Raw genomic sequence first — 21,718 nt, forward strand, 5'->3', positions numbered from 1 at the left:
TCGTATGAGGGTCTACTAGGAGGCTGTACACTGCTACATGACCTTCTTTTTGCTCTATCTTTACTCTTTTTTAGTCCGGATAACTGTTCAAAGTTTTGACATTCACCTCTTCACATCTTTTTATATTTACATCCATACAGTACAATATATTCTGCACTTTGTCTATCGCACTTTTCTGCCAAAAACACTTGAACATGAAGTTGATCGTGATGATTCACCATAGTCTATGATGTGTTCAAAAACGTGATATTCTGTTTACAAAGACACAAAAGCAACAACATCATTGTACAAGATACAAACTAGAGAATGTGTTGTACTGCAGAAATAAACGAATATGCGCCCCAGTAAAGACCAAAACTCTGTCAGTGCCTCGACACGACATTTTCCAAAGCTGCAGAATATTAGTAGTTCTGAACTGCTGTGATTGTCACAGCCTCCTGTGACAAAGACAGTAATCAGGGTCCATGAGGACGTGCAGAAGCGAAGTTCTGATTACCTGATTTACATTATGTTGAAACGTTATTATGAAAGTGTTGAGGGGAAAAAAAAGGCATGTCCACTACCTTTTTAATGTTTAACTTGAAGGTCTATACCACAATGCTCTGAAGCCACCGCTGAAATAGGATTTAAATTTGATCAGGACGGCCAATTCAAGTAGCTGAAGATACAAAGACAGTTTTTTGTACTAAATGAGGAGAAAGTCTGAAAAATAAGGCCGGAGTAAGATTTCCCTGAGAGGAGAAAGGTCAGTCCATCTCAGGGCAGCAGAGAGGAGATAGACTGAAATAAAGTTGTTGAGTGAATGAGAATGATTATTATGGAGCCTCTGGAGTCAGGGTGGGAAAACTTTTACAGCAAACTTTTGAGTTTCCTCTCAATACTTTTGTGTTCCCCTGCAATACCTTTTTGAGTTTTGAGGGAGTGAAGGAAAAAGGTTGACTCATGCATTAGGCCGTGGAGCTTCAGGGATGTCTCATGGGGAGCGAGTGCCATGCACGGCCAGGCAGAGCCACCTGAGGCACAGGGAGAGCCTGGGAGGGAAGGAACAACAGAAGTTATTGTAAAGGAACGCACACATTATTGCAAGGGAATGGTTTCCCACGCTGACCCTGGCGGGTGGGCTCCATAGATTACTGAGCAAAGGAGACACAAGAGAAACTCTACAACCATATAGGACCAATGCTGCATTTAAAGACAGTTTTTGTATTGTATTTTGTGTACATAACAGCTTCCTCTAAAACTCATGTTTATTGATATACCACAGAAACAAAGGGTATAGTAAAAGACATACAATGTAGATGCCAACTATTTCAAAATCATTATCTTAGGTTATGTCTTTGGTCATTGCAGTTACACATGCAATACACATCTGAAAAATGAAATATCTTAAAAGTATCTTAAATCTGTGACAGATATTTATTCAGATTGTGCATTGTTGTGCAGTGTGGTTGATTTGTGTGATTTCAACCACATTACTCAGTATTTAATATGAAGTCTCCATTCTGCATTCAGGTGTCTGGTTGAATGGAAGAATATTGGGTTTTCTGTTGTGTGGTTCCTCAGTCTTTAAATTGGGGAATCTCTTTTGTCCCTGTTGATATTTGGGCCAATAAACTTATTTTTTGTCTCCTATTTATTACCTTAAATATACTGCTAAACTGTCCTCATCTTATTTGTTTTAAGGCCCGCAGCTGCAAAATATGTTTTTATTGCCCAGTACTATTCACTATAAAGAAGATTTCTCAATGTGTTCATTTAGGATGTAGTTGTTGCCATATTTGGAAAGAGGAGGGGAGTGGCTTTCCCTGTGGGTTGCACATCCTGGAATTAAAACCCACAGTGGTTAAACTAAATAACAACACAGTGCACACGTGCTGCTTATAACTAGCGACACTGATAGACTCCACTGATGCAGCCTGTCAGCATAGGAACCTGCACTGAATGAATCATAGCTATTAATAGAAGTTGAAACGACAGACGCTTCTTTCGGGCGTTTTTTTTTCCTTTTTTATCACCGCGTGGAGGAAAAGAGAGGGAATAAGGTAACTGCTCCCGAAGCCTAATCTTCCCACCAATCGCATCTTTTTTAATACATAATACAACTCATGCTGATGAGAGCGCGCTCGTTTTCAGCACCATGGAGAGCAATAACCCTTCAACAAGAAATAAGACGCGCAATAAAAGAGCAGGCGATTAAATATTCAGCTTCGCTTCAAGACAGTGGATATATCGACACAGCCACTCTCAGCCCTCTGTTTTTGTTTGCGACGAAAATAACGTTTCCATCAGAGGAAGGGGAAAGTGAAGCAGTAACTAATGATGTTTGGCAAAAGTGTCAACTATTTCATCGCACAGCAAAGATGTTCTTGTTGTAAAGTAAAACGAATGAAATGTGTCTTCACTTTGCTGCTGACAGTTGTTTAATGAAGACAAGCAGCCTCAATCTGCTGTTACGGTCCACACGCGCGCCGTGCATGCGCTCACTGGTTAATAATGGGACACGGATCAAACAGGTGACACGTCAAGTGTTTTTATTCCATCAAAGTGGAATGAGGGCTCGTGCTTGGCGTTTGGTGAGAGGTTAAATCCTGATGGGGCGGCGGTTGGACGTATGTCAGACATATGCTCGCCGTGGGTGTGTGTGTGTGTGTGTGTGTGTGTGTGTCGACGTGTTTTGAAAAACAACAGGCAGAGGGGAGTGGAGCGCGTCAGTATGTGGCAACGCACGGAAAGGTGATGGTGAGGGGAGATGTTAAGTGGCGTCGGCCTCAGCTCTCCAAAGCTGTAGGCTTCGGGTGAGAGAGGCGTGGCTCTCTCTGCCTCCCAGACTGAAAACCACCTGTATGGATGAGCGGACCTCCAGCGTGATCCAGTCGCCCTCGTCCGCCAGGCTCAGGGGCAGCAGCCGGGGTTATGCCGGGGTGGAGACGGGCGTCATGACGGTGGAAAACATGCTGGAGGAGTCCGCCGTGCTCTCGGCGCCTCACCTGACCGTGGATCGATATGAGCGCGGCCGCAAGGGCTGCTGCGAGAGGGTGGTGATTAACATTTCGGGTTTACGCTTCGAGACGCAGCTGAAAACTTTCAACCAGTTCCCAGAAACGCTGCTGGGGGACCCCAGGAAAAGGATGCGCCACTTTGACCCACTCAGGAACGAGTACTTTTTCGACAGGAACAGACCGAGCTTTGATGCGATCCTGTACTACTACCAGTCAGGGGGGCGCATTCGGAGACCTGTTAACGTCCCCATTGATATTTTCTCCGAGGAGATTAAGTTTTATCAGCTGGGAGAGGAGGCAATGGAGAAATTCCGAGATGATGAGGGGTTTATAAAAGAAGAGGAGCGCGTTCTGCCCAAAAATGATTTCCAAAAGCAGCTTTGGCTTTTGTTTGAGTATCCCGAAAGCTCCGGGCCAGCGAGAGGAATAGCCATCGTCTCTGTTCTTGTTATTTTGATATCAATAGTTATTTTCTGCATGGAGACTCTCCCGGAGTTTCGGGACGAGAAAGAGCAAACCACAGTGGCATCCACGGTCAACGGCACTGCTCCCTCGGTACCAAGCCCGTTCACAGACCCTTTCTTTGTTATAGAGACTCTGTGTATCATCTGGTTCTCCTTTGAGTTGTTGGTGAGATTTTTCGCCTGCCCCAGCAAAACTTCCTTCTCCAAAAACATCATGAATATCATTGACATTGTGGCCATAGTGCCATACTTTATCACTCTGGGGACAGAGCTGGCCGAGAAGCAAATCAACGGTGGCCAGCAGGCTATGTCTCTCGCCATCCTGAGGGTGATCAGGCTGGTGAGGGTCTTTCGCATCTTCAAGCTCTCACGACACTCGAAGGGGCTTCAGATTCTGGGACAGACGCTGAAGGCCAGCATGAGGGAGCTGGGTTTGCTTATATTCTTCCTTTTCATCGGAGTCATCCTCTTCTCCAGCGCGGTGTACTTTGCAGAAGCAGACGACCCCTCGTCCAGCTTCACCAGCATCCCAGACGCGTTTTGGTGGGCAGTTGTCACTATGACCACAGTTGGATATGGGGACATGCATCCAGTGACCATTGGTGGGAAAATAGTGGGGTCTTTGTGCGCAATAGCGGGCGTGCTGACCATTGCCTTACCCGTACCAGTGATTGTGTCCAATTTCAACTACTTCTACCACAGAGAGACTGATGGGGATGAGCAGCCACAGTACGCGAACACGGGGAGCTGCGAGCACCTTCCCTCAGGAGAACTGAAGAGGTCCAGCAGCTCCACGTCTCTCAGCAAGTCTGAGTACATGGTGATAGAGGAGGGCATCAACAGTGCGTTCAAACAGCCCAACTTCACCACCGAGAATGACCAGAACTGCGTGAACATCAAAAAGATCTTCACAGACGTGTAGACGAATCATTTGTGGAGCATGAAGAAATAGATGTGTACTATAATATTATTTTTATAGAGCCGATTGCAATGTGTCAGTCCATATCTGTGGATAAATGTCTGTTTCAACAAGTAACTTATACAACTTAATTCACCATTAGTCACTTATCTCTAGTGTAAATATTTTGTATTATGAAAAAAAAAAAACTTTTGCAATTTCCTGACGAAATAAGCTGCATGTTAAAACAGACATTTCGGAGTCTATAGTGTCACATGATGCCTACATATCGATGTTCTAATGCGAAAAGTACACGTGTAGCATATACTCTAATGCATTTATACCAAACAGTCATAGTCTTGTGCTTTGTCTTGTAATGTATAAGAACAGACTTTATGCATAGCCAACTGTCTGTTTGGGTTATATTTAATATCATAACCTGTTGGACTTGTGCATTTGATCATCATTGAGAGTGGATGGAAAGACACGCTTATCATAAATTATGACTCGATCTTAACGTAAAATTGTATTTTTTATTTAGTGCTTATAGTCTATATATTAAATAAAACGGACGTTCACTGATCCCGTCTGTATCAGCTTTGCCTGAATATTTATATTTACATTTTTATAAATTCCAGACTTTATGAATGTGTGCGTGTGTGTGGTCACGTGATGACAGGATGAAAACAATGTGCAGGAGAGGAGGGAGCGCATGCTTGGTGCGTGTCCCGCCTCCATGCTCGCTGAGCCCGCCTTGTGATGCAGTCTCCATGACGACACTGGTTTCCTGGGTAACCCCCTCTAATGTTACCATGGCATTTGGCTGGAAGATTTTCCAAGTGTGGTTCATTATCTCCTTTTCTGTCACCTTTTTGTCCTTGAAAGGTGATATAGGGATGATGATGATGATGATGATGACGGTGATTTTTGAATGGAATTTTTTTATTTATTTATTTTTTTTAAATAGAACTGTGGATTAATCAGTGTCATTCATTCATTACTCTCAGTCAATTTTGTGACGTTAATACGCAGCAACTTTTGACAGCAGTGGATATGTAGAAATATGATTTTCATAAAAAGGTGTCGTATCAGAAACCACTCTGCTTGCTTTGTTTGAGCTCCATTCTCTGGAGCTGGCATGCCAACCAAGGTCTGACGTCAGCTACCTTTCATCCCCTCCGGTGGAAATGTTCATATGTGCTTTGTAGTACAAAGTGACAACAAACAATTAAATGGTGAAACTCAAAGGAGGCGACTTAAAATGAAGCACAAGGCCTGCATCTTATGTTTGATAATCTTGTCTGAGACGGCTGATCGTCTTCTCGATTCATCATTAATCATTTAGTCTTTCCATTGTTTATAAACGAGTGAACATACTTTTCTCAGAATACAGGAACACATGATGTCTTATTGTGACTATAACTAACAGTCCAATAAATCTCAGACATATTCAGTTTACAGTGAAGCAAATGGAAGCTGCAGATGTGGACAAATCTGACTTTTAAGAATAATCCCTTGCTTTAAATGACTGATAAATCATATAATTTCATTTAGTTTGTGGACATTTATTTGTCATTTGATTCTGTATGCAATCTATAATTAATCGTCCCATCAGTAATAAAAAACAAAAACAAATTTAACGTTTAAAATTTGTGTGACAGTGGGTAAAATAGTGACGTAAAGATTTCGTGCTGGGTGTGCTGATGTTGAGCGAACAGGTTTTAGCACTGAAAATAACTCAGTGCTGCGCTCTTGTGGATTTTCTTAGCTATTACTCTTGGCCAGGGATATTTAATCTTTTTATAGTGAGTTATTTCTCACCTTTTAGCCTTAAAAACTGTATGTAAACAGATGGGAGCATATTTTTTTTATGTTTGTTCCAAAACAAAATTGCTGACACATAATAATAATAATAATAATAATAATAAGAGCTTAACAAATATCTCTAAAGCTGCATATACATTATACTTTGTAATAAACCTTTTTTTGTATACAATTTGTTTTTCTGCAATGAATGAAGATTGCGTTTTATGATTTAGATTTTAGACATTAGATTTTTACGACAGACATCACAGACATCAAACATTATTGTGTTTCCAAATTCCCTGTTCCCAAATAAAATTAAATGGATTCCCACAAATGGAATTTTTAATAGTTTATTATAAACCATCAACAAACAGAGAGTCTGGGATATAATTGACCCAAAATATAACAAATATCAATGTTTATTTTCTTTTAAACAAACATTGTGACAGGTTGCTTGCAATATCTTTATGTCTTTTAAAACCACTGCTGCAAACCAAACTTCCCCCTCAAAGGTCTGAACTGCCACTTAGGTACAACCACAATCTCTGAAGTTCAACCGTTAATAAGTTTGTAATGAAAGATTTTCGTAACACTGAAAGAAAGTGTGCTCTTTCAGTGACACATTGGGGAGCATAAGAATATAATGTAGTCCTGTGCAAAGCCACTGTTAATTATGACTTAATAAAAACCAGAGATAATGTACTGCTGCCTTACATTTTCAACTCAAACTAAACATTATGGGCTTTATAAATGATATGGCAAAACAGATGTTCGGATAGCATTTAACTACACAGGTAACAGGTCTTTAAGGACATATTACTTGTTTTATTCAGATTAGGTTAAAAAGATGTCCAAATAGTGAGTATAGGGAGTAAAGCAGTAAGGATTGTAGAAAAGAAAACATTTTGAAAAGGAGCACAAAGTATGAGAGGATTTAATGTCATGACTATGATTTCTTGCACAGGATCATTTTAAAGTAAAGTAGTTTTACATTGAGAGTCACACATTTGTAATCTTTTTTTTTTCCATGTTGCTGATTGTTGAGTTTTACACAGAGTTGCAAAGACCACAGTCCTCTGGGCCAGGTACCATGTGTCCCACAGTTCCAGGTGCTGTTTCTTAGAAGTGCTGAGCTGCTCTTTCCTCTCTGTCTTCTGTACTGGAATTAAAGTCCTTCTTCAATGTACTTTTACCCAGGGGAAAATGAAACCATGCCTCAGAGTTATCCAGCACCATTAATCATCTCTTGTGTAGCTCAACAGCAGTGCAGGTATACGAGGACACCTGCAGTTCAGCCTGTTCTGTTCTGGTTTATGCAGAGAGAAGGATCACAGCAAAGGTAAATGTGTTAGACCATGGCCTCATGTTTATTCTGCCTCCAATATTGCCTTTTTTAAAGTAATGATCAGTAGCTTATGTGTTTAGAATTCAAGAAGCTTGTTAAAGAAGATAAATGAATTCTTTTTAAAGCGTTGTATCGAATTATATACTTATTATTAGTCTGTGTGGTTTCTTTTTGCCTATACTGTTCTTCTGAGTTCTGTTCTGTTTAGCTCTCAAAGGTTTTAAATGGCTGCCTGTATTCAGACATTTGTCATTTAAGAACATTGCATCCTTTTGTTTAAATACGTTTCTAAAATGTTTACTATTCAAAGTAAGGATTGTTTAGATTAGATTTGACATTATTGAAAAATAGTTAGCAATAGAATAGAACAATAAGGTAAAACGATATGAAAAGTATTCAAAATACGATCCAATTATTGACGTCATATACAGAATACCCTTTCACTAAAATCAGCTTGAAAGTGCAGTGGCACAGAATTGATTTTACAGTTTTACACTGATACTACCGTAAGTTTTAACCCATAAAGACAGATTCAAAATTACACTTATTACGTTTTATGTGTGTGCTGTGTTTATCTCGCCGTCCATGTGTGAAATTGTGCGTGTGTGTGTGTGTGAGTGAGCGGTCTTTAGTTCGACACAGCTGTAAGACTGTCTGACTTGTGTCGCCCGATTTCACTCTGCTGGTCATTGGAGAACAGGAAGTCCTGGAGAGAGCGTTCACACACATGCTGCTCTGATGTATGAACTCACATGTGTGATGATTCTCACACACACACACATACAGACCTGGAAAAAAACAGCTGGAGTCAGCTGCTACAGCTGGTTCTATCTGACACTGTTGCTCCAAGTAGACCAGAGGACTCTGGTGGAGGAGACCTCGCCCTTGTTTTTCCTCATCATGCCAATGTTCACCACATGAGATGAACAATGCCTCGCAGTCGCTCGCTTCTTCCAATGATGCCCAGCAAGCCAACATAGGCTGTGTGTGTGTGTGTGTGTGTGCGTGCGCTACTGGAGACTTGCATGCTTGTCATCCTTGAACTTTACCAAAGCACATTTATAACACGCCGGTGAGAGGAAAAGTGCAGGCAGTGGCTGCATCCGGTGCAATTATTCACAGTGTTGCACATTCGTGCTCCCTGCTCTGATGATATTTTTATGTGGTACAGTATTTGCCCTAAAACTGTAACTCAGTGCTGCCAAAAATAGAAACCCACTAGACATATGGCCATTATTTCTCTGTGTGCCATTCATCTATCTACTCTTTGGTGAACGTATAATGGCACTCTGGGGGCTTTTTTATAAAGTTCACTTTTCTGCATCAAGACTCGGTGTTCAGGGCTTTCACTCGGACACAGGAGAGTGCAGAAAGTCTGTCAGAGGATGCACACAGCCCCCCCTCCCTGTCCTGCTGAGGACAGACACTCGCAGTGAAACCAGTTTCATATAAGCAGCTGTGGTACGTGCCTGCGATCAGGTCCCAGGTGTGGACCCGTGAAGCAAGGAATATAATAATAATCCACACATTTTACACTTAATTCATCTTTTAACTACAGCAACTGACTGCAGCGAAATGAAAAGTGCTTTGTCACCGTGCTGGAACTTTACCCAAAATATCCCAGAGGCACCGGAGATGCTGTAGGCGTGATGTCACTGCCTACCCTCCTCCCACAGCTGCCCCCAGAAAATGGTGACTGTAGCAACCGAATGAGGCTGAACGTAAGATTCTGACCTCAGATTTCTTTTTGAAATCTTGGTGCTTGTAGGAGTGTTTGTCTCCATCTTGACTGATAACACGTATGTAATAATTGAAGGCGATGTCCGAAGGTCAGATGTCTCGACAAGTCCTTGTTGTGACATTGCATACTGATAAAGGCTTGAGTGTTGCAGTTCCGGCAGCAGCATCTGCAGCAGATGAGCCTGCTGTGTGAGGCTGGAGCCAATAGTTTCGGTTCCTTGATTCACTGACGTGAAAATTGCATCATCTCAGTGGCACAGTAAGCCGTCGCTGTAAATGCCAAGTCCCATCATGTGCATCTGTCCTACAGGAAGCGAACACAGCTGTCGTTCCTTTGTCAGACATCGTAAAGTAGTTTTTTTGTTTAAATTAATTTGTACAATGTGAGTCACATGCGGTAAAAATAAATGCAGTGCAAGTAAACCACCCCACGATGCTGCACATGCACAAAGTGTTTTAATTGTATTCTTCCACCCTCATATCTTCTTCCCGCTATGACCTTGGTGTTACATTACCCAGTGTTCCTGCAGCAAGCACTTACCGTGACTTGAATCCCACTCACTCATACAAACTGTACACATTGTTCACAATGTGACACATTTTATAGGCAGCAGGGTATCCCTGCAGTCGTGTCACTGCTCACTGACTCGCTGACTCAAAGTCCTTCTCCTCAGCGTCAGGAATGCAGCCAAGATCTTTTTTTCATCTGTCAGCCAAATGCTGCAGTTATCCTATGGAAAGTGTACCACAGGCACATCACCCCGTCTTCTTCTGCTCCTAAAGATAAGAAAACAAGTTTGTGTGATCGGGGTTTGTGCACATTTGTGTGAGGTTATCAGTCTAAGGGAGGTGCAGCTTGGCAGGATACCGCAGTGAACCAGTGTCCCTCCTGGTGTCTGGATCTTTTCCAGCATCTTGCTGGGCCTCAATCTGAAAAGCGTGACTCTCTTGTCTTTTTCCCTCCCCCTTTGATTCTCCTCCTTCTCTCTGCATAATGTTTTTCCTCTTCCCCATCCTTATCTCTGTGATCATCTTTTTTCGCCACCATACAGTATCTAGAGATATGGCAATATGTCATCATCTTGAAGTGTGATGACGATTACTGATGAACTGACGCCTAATGGTGATATTTTCATTGAAAAATGTTGCTCTAAACGAATGTCCTGTCAATTTGACTCGCCAGCATCGCGACTTCATCACTTTAATCCCAGAAATGAGGGAAATTGGAAAAGGTTTGATTTAACCCTGTTTTTAATGAAGAATGTTGGTGTCTTAAGGAAAAACCATGAGCTATTCTATACACAAACAGGAAATTCTTACCCTCATTTCCATATTTCAGCCACAAGCAGTAAAAATGATCACGTTTATATGCAGTCATGTAAAACGTGATGCAATTTTGGTTACAAAAAAATATGAGTATGCAACATATGATCCTGACAGGAATTCATATCCTGGTTTGGATTCCTACCATTTCTTTATCATTCATTCATCTTCTACTGCTTTATACTCCACATGAGGGTCGTGGGGCTGCCCATCCCAGCTGACATAGGGCGAAGGGTGGGATTATTATTATTATCATATTTTACTTATTTATTATTATTATTATTATTATTATTATTAAGCTTGTCAGAAGTAGAGCAAGGCCTTGAAGCTGAATCATGCTGGAACTTCAGGCAGCTGTTATGATCTGTGTGTGTGTTGGTAACATGTGGCCGCTGCCTCAGATATAGATCCAGGACGCGGTAGCTCCAGGACACAGTGGCGGATTCAGGGACCTGCATTACGACATATTTGTGCATCTAATTCAATCGTTTTATGTATTGTTTCTACTTGCTCTATGTATAACTTGGCCTCTTTTGCAAGCAGCCTCAACTTCTATCTCCTGAACAGTGATGCTGGAATGACTCATCTCCCAGAGGGTTAAATAAACTTAGTATCAGTGAAGATGAATTGAAAAGAAATCAGTGGTTAGCAACACAGCTGTGAGACTGCTAGAAATACAGAGGAGGGGTGAAACATTTTAAAAAACAGACGGTGGACAGGATGTCTATGGTATGAATACATCTTGGGGTCAATACAGCAGCAAGTAAAAGAGTGAACCTGATATGCTAAGTTCACCTCTTTCATTGTTCTGCATTATGTGCATTATTATATTGAGCTTCTCATAAGTAGAGCAGGGTCTAGATGGTGTGTGTGTGTATGTGGGGAAACCTGTGGCTGCTGCAATGCAGTATGCAGGAGCAGCAGAGGTACAACATCCCTCTATAAAAAGAGCACTGCACACTGCACAGACAGGACTGAGCAGCACTGACACCTGATAAACTTGTGGGAAGTTTGAGTGGAGCTAATTGTGCTGTTACCGGCCAAACTTACAAATCAGACACTGCAGGCCCTTGAGTGTGGCAACACGGTGGAGCAGGGGTTAGTACTGATGCCTTACATAGAACCTTCTTACTGTAAGTCAGTGTTTCCCAATTCTGGTCCTCAGAGAAACCACTGCCTGGAGCTGGGAGAAGTGGCTCGTGGTCAGACGTGGAGTGAGAACGAGGTAAAAGCTCTCATAGAAATATGGTCAGACTAAAATATACCACATGTTCATTGTTTGTCTTGTCTTCTCTTTCAGTAATTCTTGATGCAGCGCCACCTCAGGTGAGGAGGGGAACATGTTATTCAAAAGGTTTGGTTCGTTTCACTAAAGTGCAGTATGTGAAAAGCAAACTTGGACCAGCTGAACGTTGCGATCCCCAATTCAACTATTAGGTGTGAAAACCATGTTGCCCTGCTCTTACACACCTCATTCAAATGATCAGCTCGTCATCAAGCTCTGCAAAAGCCTGATAATTAGCCATCATTTCAATCAGGTGTATTGGAGCAGGGCAACATCTAAAGCATCCAGGGCCGTGGGTCCCTGAGGACCAGGATTGGGAAACACTTTCATCAAGAAGGTTCTACGTATGAATCCAGATTCAACTGGGACTAACAGATAAAGCTGTCACTTTATCTGAAATTTGAACATCCCTTCAGACGTATGGGGGGAAGGTTTGAGTTCAAATATACAGGTGAGGAGTGCATTCGACCATCTGAGATGAATACCACATGGTCCAAGGAGAGCGTTGTGGATGTAGCTTGTCATTAGATCCACTTTGCCCGCGAGGTTACATTGCTTGTGTCCTCCATTTTTGGACAGTCGTGACACCAAAGCATCTGAAAAGCAGCTTGTGAAAGTATTTCAGGTTCATTAACACAGATGGCAATGTAATAAATAAATCTATGGACTCGCCTGTTAGCTCCACCCAAGGGAGGCAAAGGAGAAGGCGTCACAGAAGGATGGCACAAGTTATCAACCTGGAGTGACTAATGGTAAGTGTAATAATAAATAATGTTGTCCTTGCTGTGTTGAGTTAGCATGTTCTCTTTGTGTCTGTGTGAGTTTTCTCTGAATATGAGAGTGTGCTTTGTCCCTGTATGTTGGTCCTTTCAAAGGTAGTTATCGATCTGCAGTTATTGTTTGTACAAAACATGTGCATATGTGTATATGTGTGTATATTAAAATTTGTTTCTGCTATATATAGCTATATTTGTTTTAAACACTAGCTGCTTTTGTCCTCACTGGGTCTATAGACTGATTACATGATTACTCAGATTTGATCACCAAGTTGCACACATTTAGCCATTACTTGCTCTTGTAACTCGTACTCTTAATGCTTGTTTGTTGTAATTGAAAGTTTTTAATGAAAGTCAGCACCGTATACAACAGGAGATCTTGTGTCCACTTTTTGTTCACCAAGCTTTTCTAGATAATCTCACAGTTATATGTCATTTTCAGACACGTGATAAAATCATAACCTCACTGGGGTTCAATGCAGACTCTCAAGTTTTGTGCTTCTAAAATGACTTTCATCTTCAGTGTCACTTTGATATCATCTCTGGAATCTGTTATCTGCTCTGCTATGAGTGCAAGTGTTAAGTAAAATTGCACATAGTCTTGCTGTAGACATTATATAATCCACACCGAGAATGATTAGATAAAAGTGTATATATGACCATTCAGCTTAAGTTCATCCTCTCTGCTCCCAGTCCCTGTTCCAAAACTACTGTACATCCCACAGCAACGACAATGACTCCTGAAATCAATACCTCTTGGACGTAAACTCTCTTTTGACACCATTATCTGCCAATTTACACAACCTCTCACTGTCATGTCCCCAAGTGATTAAAAGACATGCAGCATTTACAGAACTGGGTCCCTTCACTTTTAATTAAAGGAGGCCAACTGAGCTTTAAAGACTGCATTAACAGTTTATGTAAAGGCTCCCCCAACTCATAAAAAATGTCTGAGCCTATACAAAAGCCATTAGGAGATTGTGAGATGATTCTGCATGTGTGGAAACAAACAGGCGGTCAGGCTGCACAGAGACAGAAGGGAAAATAGTGGGAGCCTTGATGTTCTCAGGTCTGCCTGAGGACTACCTTGGCAAAGCCCAGTCTCACACAAATCATCCTACTTTCCTACCCCCATCACTCCCCCCGCTTTCCCCAATGCTCCTCATTCACCTCCCCCACTTTCACGGCCGAGGGATTCCCGCTAACCTTTGGCTTCTCCTGAGGTCACTTGTGGACATGGTGCTTTCGTTCCCAACATAATAATGGGAAGATGATTGAGTACTGATCGGTTCTCTTTGTTCACGCTGAACCAAACAAGGCGCAGCGATGGAGGTTTTGTTCTATTTTAGTCGTTCTCTTCTCTTCCCCATCTATTATTAATGAAGCGTGTCACCGGGGGAAGATTACAAATGCAACTGCTGTGCACAAAAAGTACAAATACGCAAGAATTACAAGACAGAAGTGAAGGTGTAGTAATTAGAAATTAGAAATGAAAGCCTTTTATTTAAAAATGTCGAGACTTAAAATCTGGACATGCTTAAATTATTATTAAATTTTATTCTGGCAGTCTGAACAAGGCCTAAAACTATGTACGCGACCAACAGCCAGGGGTAGATCTGCAGGGCGGGGGCTACTGCAGAGCCTTGCCCCATCTTTAATGTCCTTAAAATTATATGTATGTCTTGTATGTTCAAAAGCCTCTCGTAGCATTGAAATAAAAGATGAACAAATGATAATTATAAATTAATCTTAATATGTTCATGAGGCATTTTGAACAATAATCGTCCTGGAGAGACAGCTGATATCAGTCCTGTGCTGTATTTTAAGGAACCTTCAAGCCTAAATGTTACCATATTTTAATCCGAAGGGACAATGATACAATAAAAAGTGTTTTTGTGGATCTTTTGTTGACATATAAGGGATTCTTTTTTGTTTTTTTTACATACTGCATTGAGGATGTCCAATGCCACCCTGCCGCTCCTTCTTGCCACTCCTTTGCCACCCAATGTCAAATGTTGCATCCCTGCTGATCAGTGCAGGAGACGTGGGGCCCTTTAAACTGCCCACACTGCAGCTGAGGTAAGAAGTGGAGTGCGGATGGAGAGCCTATCATGTTTTATTGCCTTTGCCTTCTACATCACCACACGTCTCTCTTGGTATGCAGAGCAATGCCTGACTGCAGGTTTGACTAAGCTTTATATATCAGCCCATGCAGCGGTCAGTGCTCACTCTGTTTCCTCCTCACCTTCCTCCTGAGCTGCAGGTCCAATAAAAGGTCGCCTATAAGCTTACAGTATGTGTTTCTGTGTGTGTCTCCCTCATAATCCTCTGTCCCAATGGGCGATTCTTTCATCCACGTCGTTACAAGTCAGTGTCTGAGGACGCTGTTCTGCTCTAATGGGAACGTGTGTGTGTGTGTGTGTGTAGTAGGCGTTGGGACGCATGCACTTACTCTGCATGAGCTCTATGTGCAGCCCAGACTCTGCAGTCAGTCACGTCGGGATGGAAATATGAAAAGAAGACATTAAAATGGGTGTATTGAAATGAAGAGGTCGTCTAATTATTACTTATTGGTAATAAGATCATCTTATTTGAAGCCACTCTCTGTGGACTGTTTTTACCTTTGCGGCTTTCTGCAGCCGTAACCTGTCACGCGTCACGGCAGCGTGGAGCGGGAACAGTGGAGGCTGATCATTCTGCTGATCCCAGCACCTTTTGGTTGTTAAGGGAAGCACCGGCGTCTCCTTGATCGTTTCCCTCCTCCCTTTTTCTTTTTTTTTTTTTTGTGCCAATCGCCATCCCACGACAGCAGGAGGAAAGGAGACGGGGAGGGGGGAAAGCGAGGACACACCCGCACATACTGTACCCGCTGTACACGGTGAGGATGCCGCAGACAACATGAGGTGAATTTCATCCACTGTCTCACATTGGAAAATTCATATCTATATTTTTTGTACTCTCTCTACATGAAGTCAGGAGACCTGAGTGTCGCAGCAGCTTATTCGCCTTCCTGGTCACAGCAGGAGCTTCAACTCCCACCAGACACGAAGATGATGTTAGCAGGTATGTTTGAAAGAAAGCGGCTTTCATTCACCCATGCATGTGTTTTTCCTGATTTATTATTGCGCCCATCATTCAAACTCATCACTAAACATCTAATTCTATAATGCGTCTAAAGAATTTATCTTTAAAAAAAAAAATGAGATGCAGTTGTTTCCCCCCCCACCCCCCTCCTATTTCCTTCTATGGATAAATTATTTATAGATGTTTCTGAATATTTCAGTGACAAGGCACCATTTCAAGACCAAAATGCACCAAGAAAAAAACTCAGCTGGAGTCAGTTAATATGAGGCGTCTGTGTGGTCGCTTTGCCACTGCAGTGAGTCTTAAAAGTGTCATGTTTAAACTGCAGTGGTTATGTGTGTTATCCTGGACAGAATGTTGTCTGTATGGATTTGGTGCATCGCTATATCTGTGCATGGCATTAGTGCTAAAAGGTATTCCCGTTCATTGGACACTGTGCAGGGCAGCAGATCGGCGTCCTGGATTTATGAGCTTCTGTACATTTATAAGCCAGTTAGCCTCTGAGTTTACCTGCACTGAGGGAGTTTATGTGCAAGGCAGTTTGCTTTGTTGCATATCATTTGATAGATGCAGTGTGATGCCTCGAGCTAATTCATTTTGATATCGACCACCTTATAGTCGAACTAAACATAAGTCGTATCAATTCTTATGACACTGCTTTAGAGGGTGGTTTCAGTTTCATCTATTTTTAACTGATCTTGAAGCCAGAGCAAAGTCCTGGTGCCTTTGTCTGCATGGAAACAGTATTGAGTGGTGAATCATGTCTCAAGTTTACCTGACCTTGTTGTCTGTCTTTGCTCGGTCTGTTCTGCATGCAGTCAGACCCTAGGTGACATCCTGTGGCCGTCAGGTCTTTACGGTGTTGAGCCCCCTCCCTCTCCTGGTTCCTGCCTGCAGTTCTCCAGGCTGCAGGACCCAGACTCACTGAAAAGTGCAGGCCTCCTCTCCCTGCAGAATGACTGTTGCCACAGGCGACCCCTCTGACGAGGCGGCTGCACACCCGGGACACCCACAGGACTACGACCCGGAGGCCGACCATGAGTGCTGTGAGAGGGTGGTCATTAACATCTCAGGGCTGCGCTTTGAGACACAACTCAAAACCCTCTCCCAGTTCCCAGAGACGCTTCTGGGGGACCCCAAAAAGAGGATGCGGTACTTTGACCCGCTGAGGAATGAATACTTTTTCGACAGGAACAGACCCAGCTTTGACGCCATATTGTATTATTACCAATCAGGGGGCCGGCTAAGAAGGCCGGTTAACGTCACCCTTGATATTTTCTCAGAGGAAATTCGCTTCTATGAGCTGGGCGAGGAGGCCATTGAGATATTCAGAGAAGATGAGGGCTTCATCAAGGAGGAAGAGCGGCCCCTTCCAGATAATGAGTTTCAGAGACAGGTGTGGCTGCTGTTCGAGTACCCAGAGAGCTCAGGTCCTGCTAGGATTATTGCCATAATCTCTGTCATGGTCATCCTGATATCTATAGTCAGTTTCTGCTTGGAGACGCTCCCCATATTTCGCAACGATGAGGATGATATGCACAAGTCTCACTCGGAAATCTATTCACCTGAGACCAACACCACAATTATCAGATACACGTCCACCTACTTCACCGACCCATTCTTTGTCCTGGAGACCCTTTGCATCATATGGTTCTCCTTTGAGTTCCTGGTGCGCTTTTTTGCCTGCCCCAGCAAAGCGGGATTTTTTGTTAATTTAATGAACATTATTGATATTGTTGCCATCATCCCTTACTTTATCACTCTCGGCACAGAGCTTGCCGAGAGCCCAGAGGATGGTCAAGCTGGTCAGCAAGCCATGTCTTTAGCCATTCTCAGGGTCATCCGCTTAGTACGAGTCTTCAGGATTTTCAAGCTTTCTCGTCACTCCAAGGGGCTTCAGATTCTGGGTCAGACCCTGAAAGCCAGCATGCGAGAGCTCGGTCTGCTCATTTTCTTCCTCTTCATTGGAGTCATTCTTTTCTCCAGCGCGGTCTACTTTGCCGAAGCAGACGAGCCCGAATCCCAGTTTGAAAGCATCCCAGATGCGTTTTGGTGGGCAGTAGTGTCTATGACGACAGTTGGTTACGGTGATATGGTTCCAACTACCATTGGTGGAAAAATTGTGGGCTCCCTCTGTGCCATTGCAGGTGTGCTGACCATTGCCTTGCCAGTGCCTGTCATAGTGTCCAACTTCAACTACTTCTATCACCGTGAGACGGAAGGTGAAGAGCAGGCACAGTACCTACAGGTCAGTGTCACCAAAGCAGATTCAGCGGAGGAGCTGAAGAAGAGCCGGAGTGGCTCCACCATCAGCAAATCGGACTACATGGAGATCCAGGAAGCTGTGAACAACAGCAATGAGGAGTTTCAGGAGGAGAACCTCAAGACAGCCAACTGCACATTGGCCAACACAAACTATGTAAACATCACCAAAATGCTCACAGACGTGTAGTCATCTGTGGATTTCCTTCCCCGTGACAGCGGGTAATGTGGAGCTGAGCAGCTGGACGGGACAGGTGTACCCTCCAGCACCTCAACAGAGCTGGAAAAATTAAGGCAGTAGAATTCAGGATGTTGACGATGACCGACGGTGAAAAAAAATAATCACATAAACCATTTGCTCTGTCTCATCCCATCGTCACTCTGTACAACCTGCCCGTAAAACTCCTGATAAACTGTCAAAGAAGGTGAAATTTCAAATTTTGTTTCTGCATGGATTCGGCTTTGTCTGCTTGGCTGATGCCTAAAAATTTCCTATTCACGACGGTAGCCAACAATAGCGTATAATAATAAGGGAGAAAACACAGCAAGATAAAAAAAAAAAAAGAAAAGTAAATTGCTAAAAAAAAAGAAGAAAAAAAAAAGTGCTTTAGTCCCCTGCTTCCTCATTTCCTAAGGCTCACTGCTCTGCGCTTTCGGAGGAGCCCTACTTGCTCACTTCATATGCTGCTTCCTGGAGCCAATGAAACAAAAACATACACTACACCGCTAAGATATAAAGACAATGTGTGAGCATAAAGCAAGCTCACTGCAGCGCTGATGTGGCCTGTGGGTGACTTGTGACAAGGTTTGTGGTTAAGTACACCACATTATTTCAAGGATGAATGACAGCCGTCAGCGCTAAGCTTATGGTTCGACACCTTTTTTTCCCCAGTAGACATCAGTATCTGATGAATGACTGAGAATGGCCTTGACTTTTCACTGCTTTGGTCTTACATGTGCTGTATGTATTACAATGCAAGCCCCACCCCCTTCCATTCACCCAGACTGGTCTTACTGTAGAGCTTTGAGGACAGCTTGAATGTTTCTTCTTGTCTAATTTGTTTTTCACTCTTTGACACGTACAGTTCTTGTTAATATAGATACTGTAGGTTAGGTTAACTGTGACTAAACTGATGGCCGGTTAGGTAGGTAGGTGCTTTTAGTCGTATATGTATAACCGTAGTTAATTGCATGACATTTTTATCTGAATGAGAAGTAACACTTGTTTCTTGACTGCCACTTGCTTCTTCACGTCACTGAATATTTGTCTATACACTGCCTTCTCTACAAAAATCCACGGTTTTAAAAGTATGCCCGCAGGTAGCTCTTTCAAAAAATCTAAAGATGTAACATTAGAGGATTTCTTGAGGAATAATTATGAGGCCAAATCCTGTGCTTAGCAGGATGTGTAGTCCTCATCACGATTAACATTCCATGTAGAAATCATTGCTGTTCAACCTTTGCTGCAGCTGAGCTGTGATCTCAGGCACACTCTAGCTTTGGACATTAATCTCAGTTGCCAGTGTGGTAGACCTGCAGCGCCATCGTTTTCATAGGTTTGTCACATGGTCATGTCCTCATGATCAAAGTAGTAACGTTTAAGGACTCGTGTGTAGAGTAATGCTTCCCCTCAACTGCCTTTTTATCTGGGTTTACAGTACTCTTCTAGTGTTGCATGACCTCAAAAACATTCCTAGAAGCATGCATTTAAGCTCAAAGAAGAAGCCTCTGAAACAAAAAAAATACAATTATGATAGATACATTTATTACTCACATATAAATATTAATATAAATATATAATATATGTATACAGATAGAGCATACAGTACACATACTTTATCAGATAATAAAAAAAAACAACTAAATAACAAAAGGAAACAGCCTTTCCACAATGTGCAGCTCATTGCCATGTTTTTAGTTTTGATGATAGTAATAATTGTTCCGAGCACTGTTATATGTTCTCCAGTTTCAGAGCCTGTTCAGGGTGCCAAAGAAACACTTACTGGACAAATTGGAAGCATTTTCTTTAACTGGTGAAATTTCCCACCACACCTGGCTAGATTTAAATACGAGAAGTTGGCTTGATTTGTAGTTGTTGAGAGGCAGGGTGTTGTTCAAAAACTATATCATCCCGAACTTGACTCTTATATCACACGGCTTTTATTGACTGGGCAAAATTTAAATGGCGCCTGGCTGTCCTCTGAGAAGTCTTTGATGCCAGAAGCTCAATCTGTCTTCAAAAGTTGGCATCAGATATGATGATTCTGGGATTGTGTCCAGCTGAGCTTTTTTTCCACTGTCGTCACACAGCCAAGGTAACAGTCAAAGGCGGCAGCGTCAATATGGTAAGTGATAATTAGCAGCAGTGTAGAAGCTAACCTAACCTATAGGGGTCCTCTGACTTCACCCCGAGTCTCCTGCCTTTCTCCATCGCTCCGTGGATGTCATAGATAGTTAGAAAGGTGATGGATTAGGAGGCAGTCCGTAGCAACAACTGTCAAAAAGGAATTCTGTCATGCCAGGATGCACATTTAATTTTAATTTTTTTTGGTCTTAACCTGCAGTAGTGAGATGTTTTTTTTACGCCGTTGTTGCCAATATGTGCTCAGGATGTCTCGTCCACCTGCCTGACACAAGGCTACCGAAGTTGTCTCTCTCTCTCTGTCCAAATATGTGTTCGTTTTCTTAAAAGTGTTTTTAGAAAAAAAAGATTTTGTAGATAAACTTAGAGCTGTTGTGTTTGTAGCATTACAAAGACAAGCACAGAGGTAGATTGACTCGAAAAATGAGTCAATATCTCGAGGTAAGACCAGATTGAACATTTGTTTAGCAATATTCCCATAATTCTTTGGTGGAGGAGACTGAATGGAGAACATGTACATGTTTGTTTTTGTTTGTTTTTATATTTAAATTTTTTTGGATTTCTGCATTCCAACCAAGATGTTGTTCATCGTTGGTTGATGTAGGTGTGTGTGTGTGTGTGTGTGTGTGTGTGTGCGAGCGAGTGAGAAAGTATGAACCACTGAATGTCAGTGTCTTATCTTGGTTGTGCAGCTGCGTTTATGCAACAGCCATTCGCATATCGATATATATGTGAAAAAGAAACTCACTCATAGTCTGACCAAAAATATTCATCTATGCATGCAAATGCATCATATCTTACCATCTTAATTCAATTCACCTGGACAGATATTTAATGATAGATTTTTTTTAAGCACTTATCCGTTATTTTATAAATTGGGCACATTACTGTACCTCAGCCACATTCACTGTAGCAACTCATACACTGGAAAAGACAGTGGTCTAACTGATAATTTCTGCTTAAAGCACAAAGACAAGTGGAACCATGCTCATCCATCTATCTGCATATTTAACCTACACAATGTTTTTATTGTGTTCAAACAAAAGTCAGTAAAAAATAATCTTGTATTGCTTTATAGTGCGCACCGCAGTCTCTAAATAATATAATCTGTAACTTGCTGAGGGATCTACCAGCAAATCCACTCCACGAGGAGGGTCCCCAACAGTGAATACACTGAGAAATCTATGCAGAAAGTGATTATTATTAGCAGGTCGTTGTGAGGGTGAAGAGTGTTTAAGTACAGATGTTGATCCCGAGAGTTGGCAAAGCATTTGGAATAAACCTTTAAGGAAAAAGTGGAACACTTTGCAATATTCTGCTGCTGTATGTATAACGCTCACACCTTAGCTGAACGTGAATATAAGCTTCCTGAAT

The 21,718-nt window shown here is 42.3% G+C and overlaps 2 protein-coding genes and 1 long non-coding RNA gene across 5 annotated transcripts; all 3 read left to right on the forward strand.

The window, feature by feature from the left end:
- Positions 1 to 1,880: 1,880 nt before the first annotated feature.
- On the forward strand, positions 1,881 to 5,018 carry LOC122768019 (potassium voltage-gated channel subfamily A member 3-like). The gene has a single exon (XM_044023666.1). The coding sequence runs from the start codon at positions 2,844 to 2,846 to the stop codon at positions 4,383 to 4,385; it is 1,542 nt and encodes a 513-aa protein (XP_043879601.1). The 5' UTR covers positions 1,881 to 2,843; the 3' UTR covers positions 4,386 to 5,018.
- Positions 5,019 to 6,273: 1,255 nt separating this feature from the next.
- On the forward strand, positions 6,274 to 14,256 carry LOC122768022. Its single transcript, XR_006360268.1, has 4 exons — positions 6,274 to 7,506; positions 11,741 to 11,800; positions 11,876 to 11,901; positions 12,540 to 14,256. It is a non-coding gene; the product is annotated as an uncharacterized LOC122768022 (long non-coding RNA).
- Positions 14,257 to 14,301: 45 nt separating this feature from the next.
- LOC122768020 (potassium voltage-gated channel subfamily A member 2) lies at positions 14,302 to 18,579 on the forward strand. Of its 3 annotated transcripts, none has more exons than XM_044023669.1 (3): positions 14,302 to 15,514; positions 15,609 to 15,699; positions 16,539 to 18,579. In XM_044023669.1, the coding sequence occupies exon 3, from the start codon at positions 16,676 to 16,678 to the stop codon at positions 18,170 to 18,172; it is 1,497 nt and encodes a 498-aa protein (XP_043879604.1). In that variant the 5' UTR covers positions 14,302 to 15,514; positions 15,609 to 15,699; positions 16,539 to 16,675; the 3' UTR covers positions 18,173 to 18,579. The 3 variants fall into 3 exon arrangements, with proteins under 3 accessions (XP_043879604.1, XP_043879603.1, XP_043879602.1); XM_044023668.1 differs by having other exon boundaries at positions 14,302 to 14,715; positions 15,446 to 15,699; XM_044023667.1 differs by having other exon boundaries at positions 14,302 to 15,699.
- The last annotated feature ends 3,139 nt before the right edge of the window (positions 18,580 to 21,718 follow it).

Source organism: Solea senegalensis, linkage group LG4 (genome assembly GCF_019176455.1).
Source record: "Solea senegalensis isolate Sse05_10M linkage group LG4, IFAPA_SoseM_1, whole genome shotgun sequence".
Classification (NCBI taxonomy): domain Eukaryota; kingdom Metazoa; phylum Chordata; class Actinopteri; order Pleuronectiformes; family Soleidae; genus Solea; species Solea senegalensis.

Coding starts and splice junctions, on each gene's coding strand:
- LOC122768019 (XM_044023666.1), top strand. CDS start 2,844: ATGGATGAGCGGACCTCCAGCGTGATCCAGTCGCCCTCGTCCGCCAGG.
- LOC122768020 (XM_044023667.1), top strand. CDS start 16,676: ATGACTGTTGCCACAGGCGACCCCTCTGACGAGGCGGCTGCACACCCG.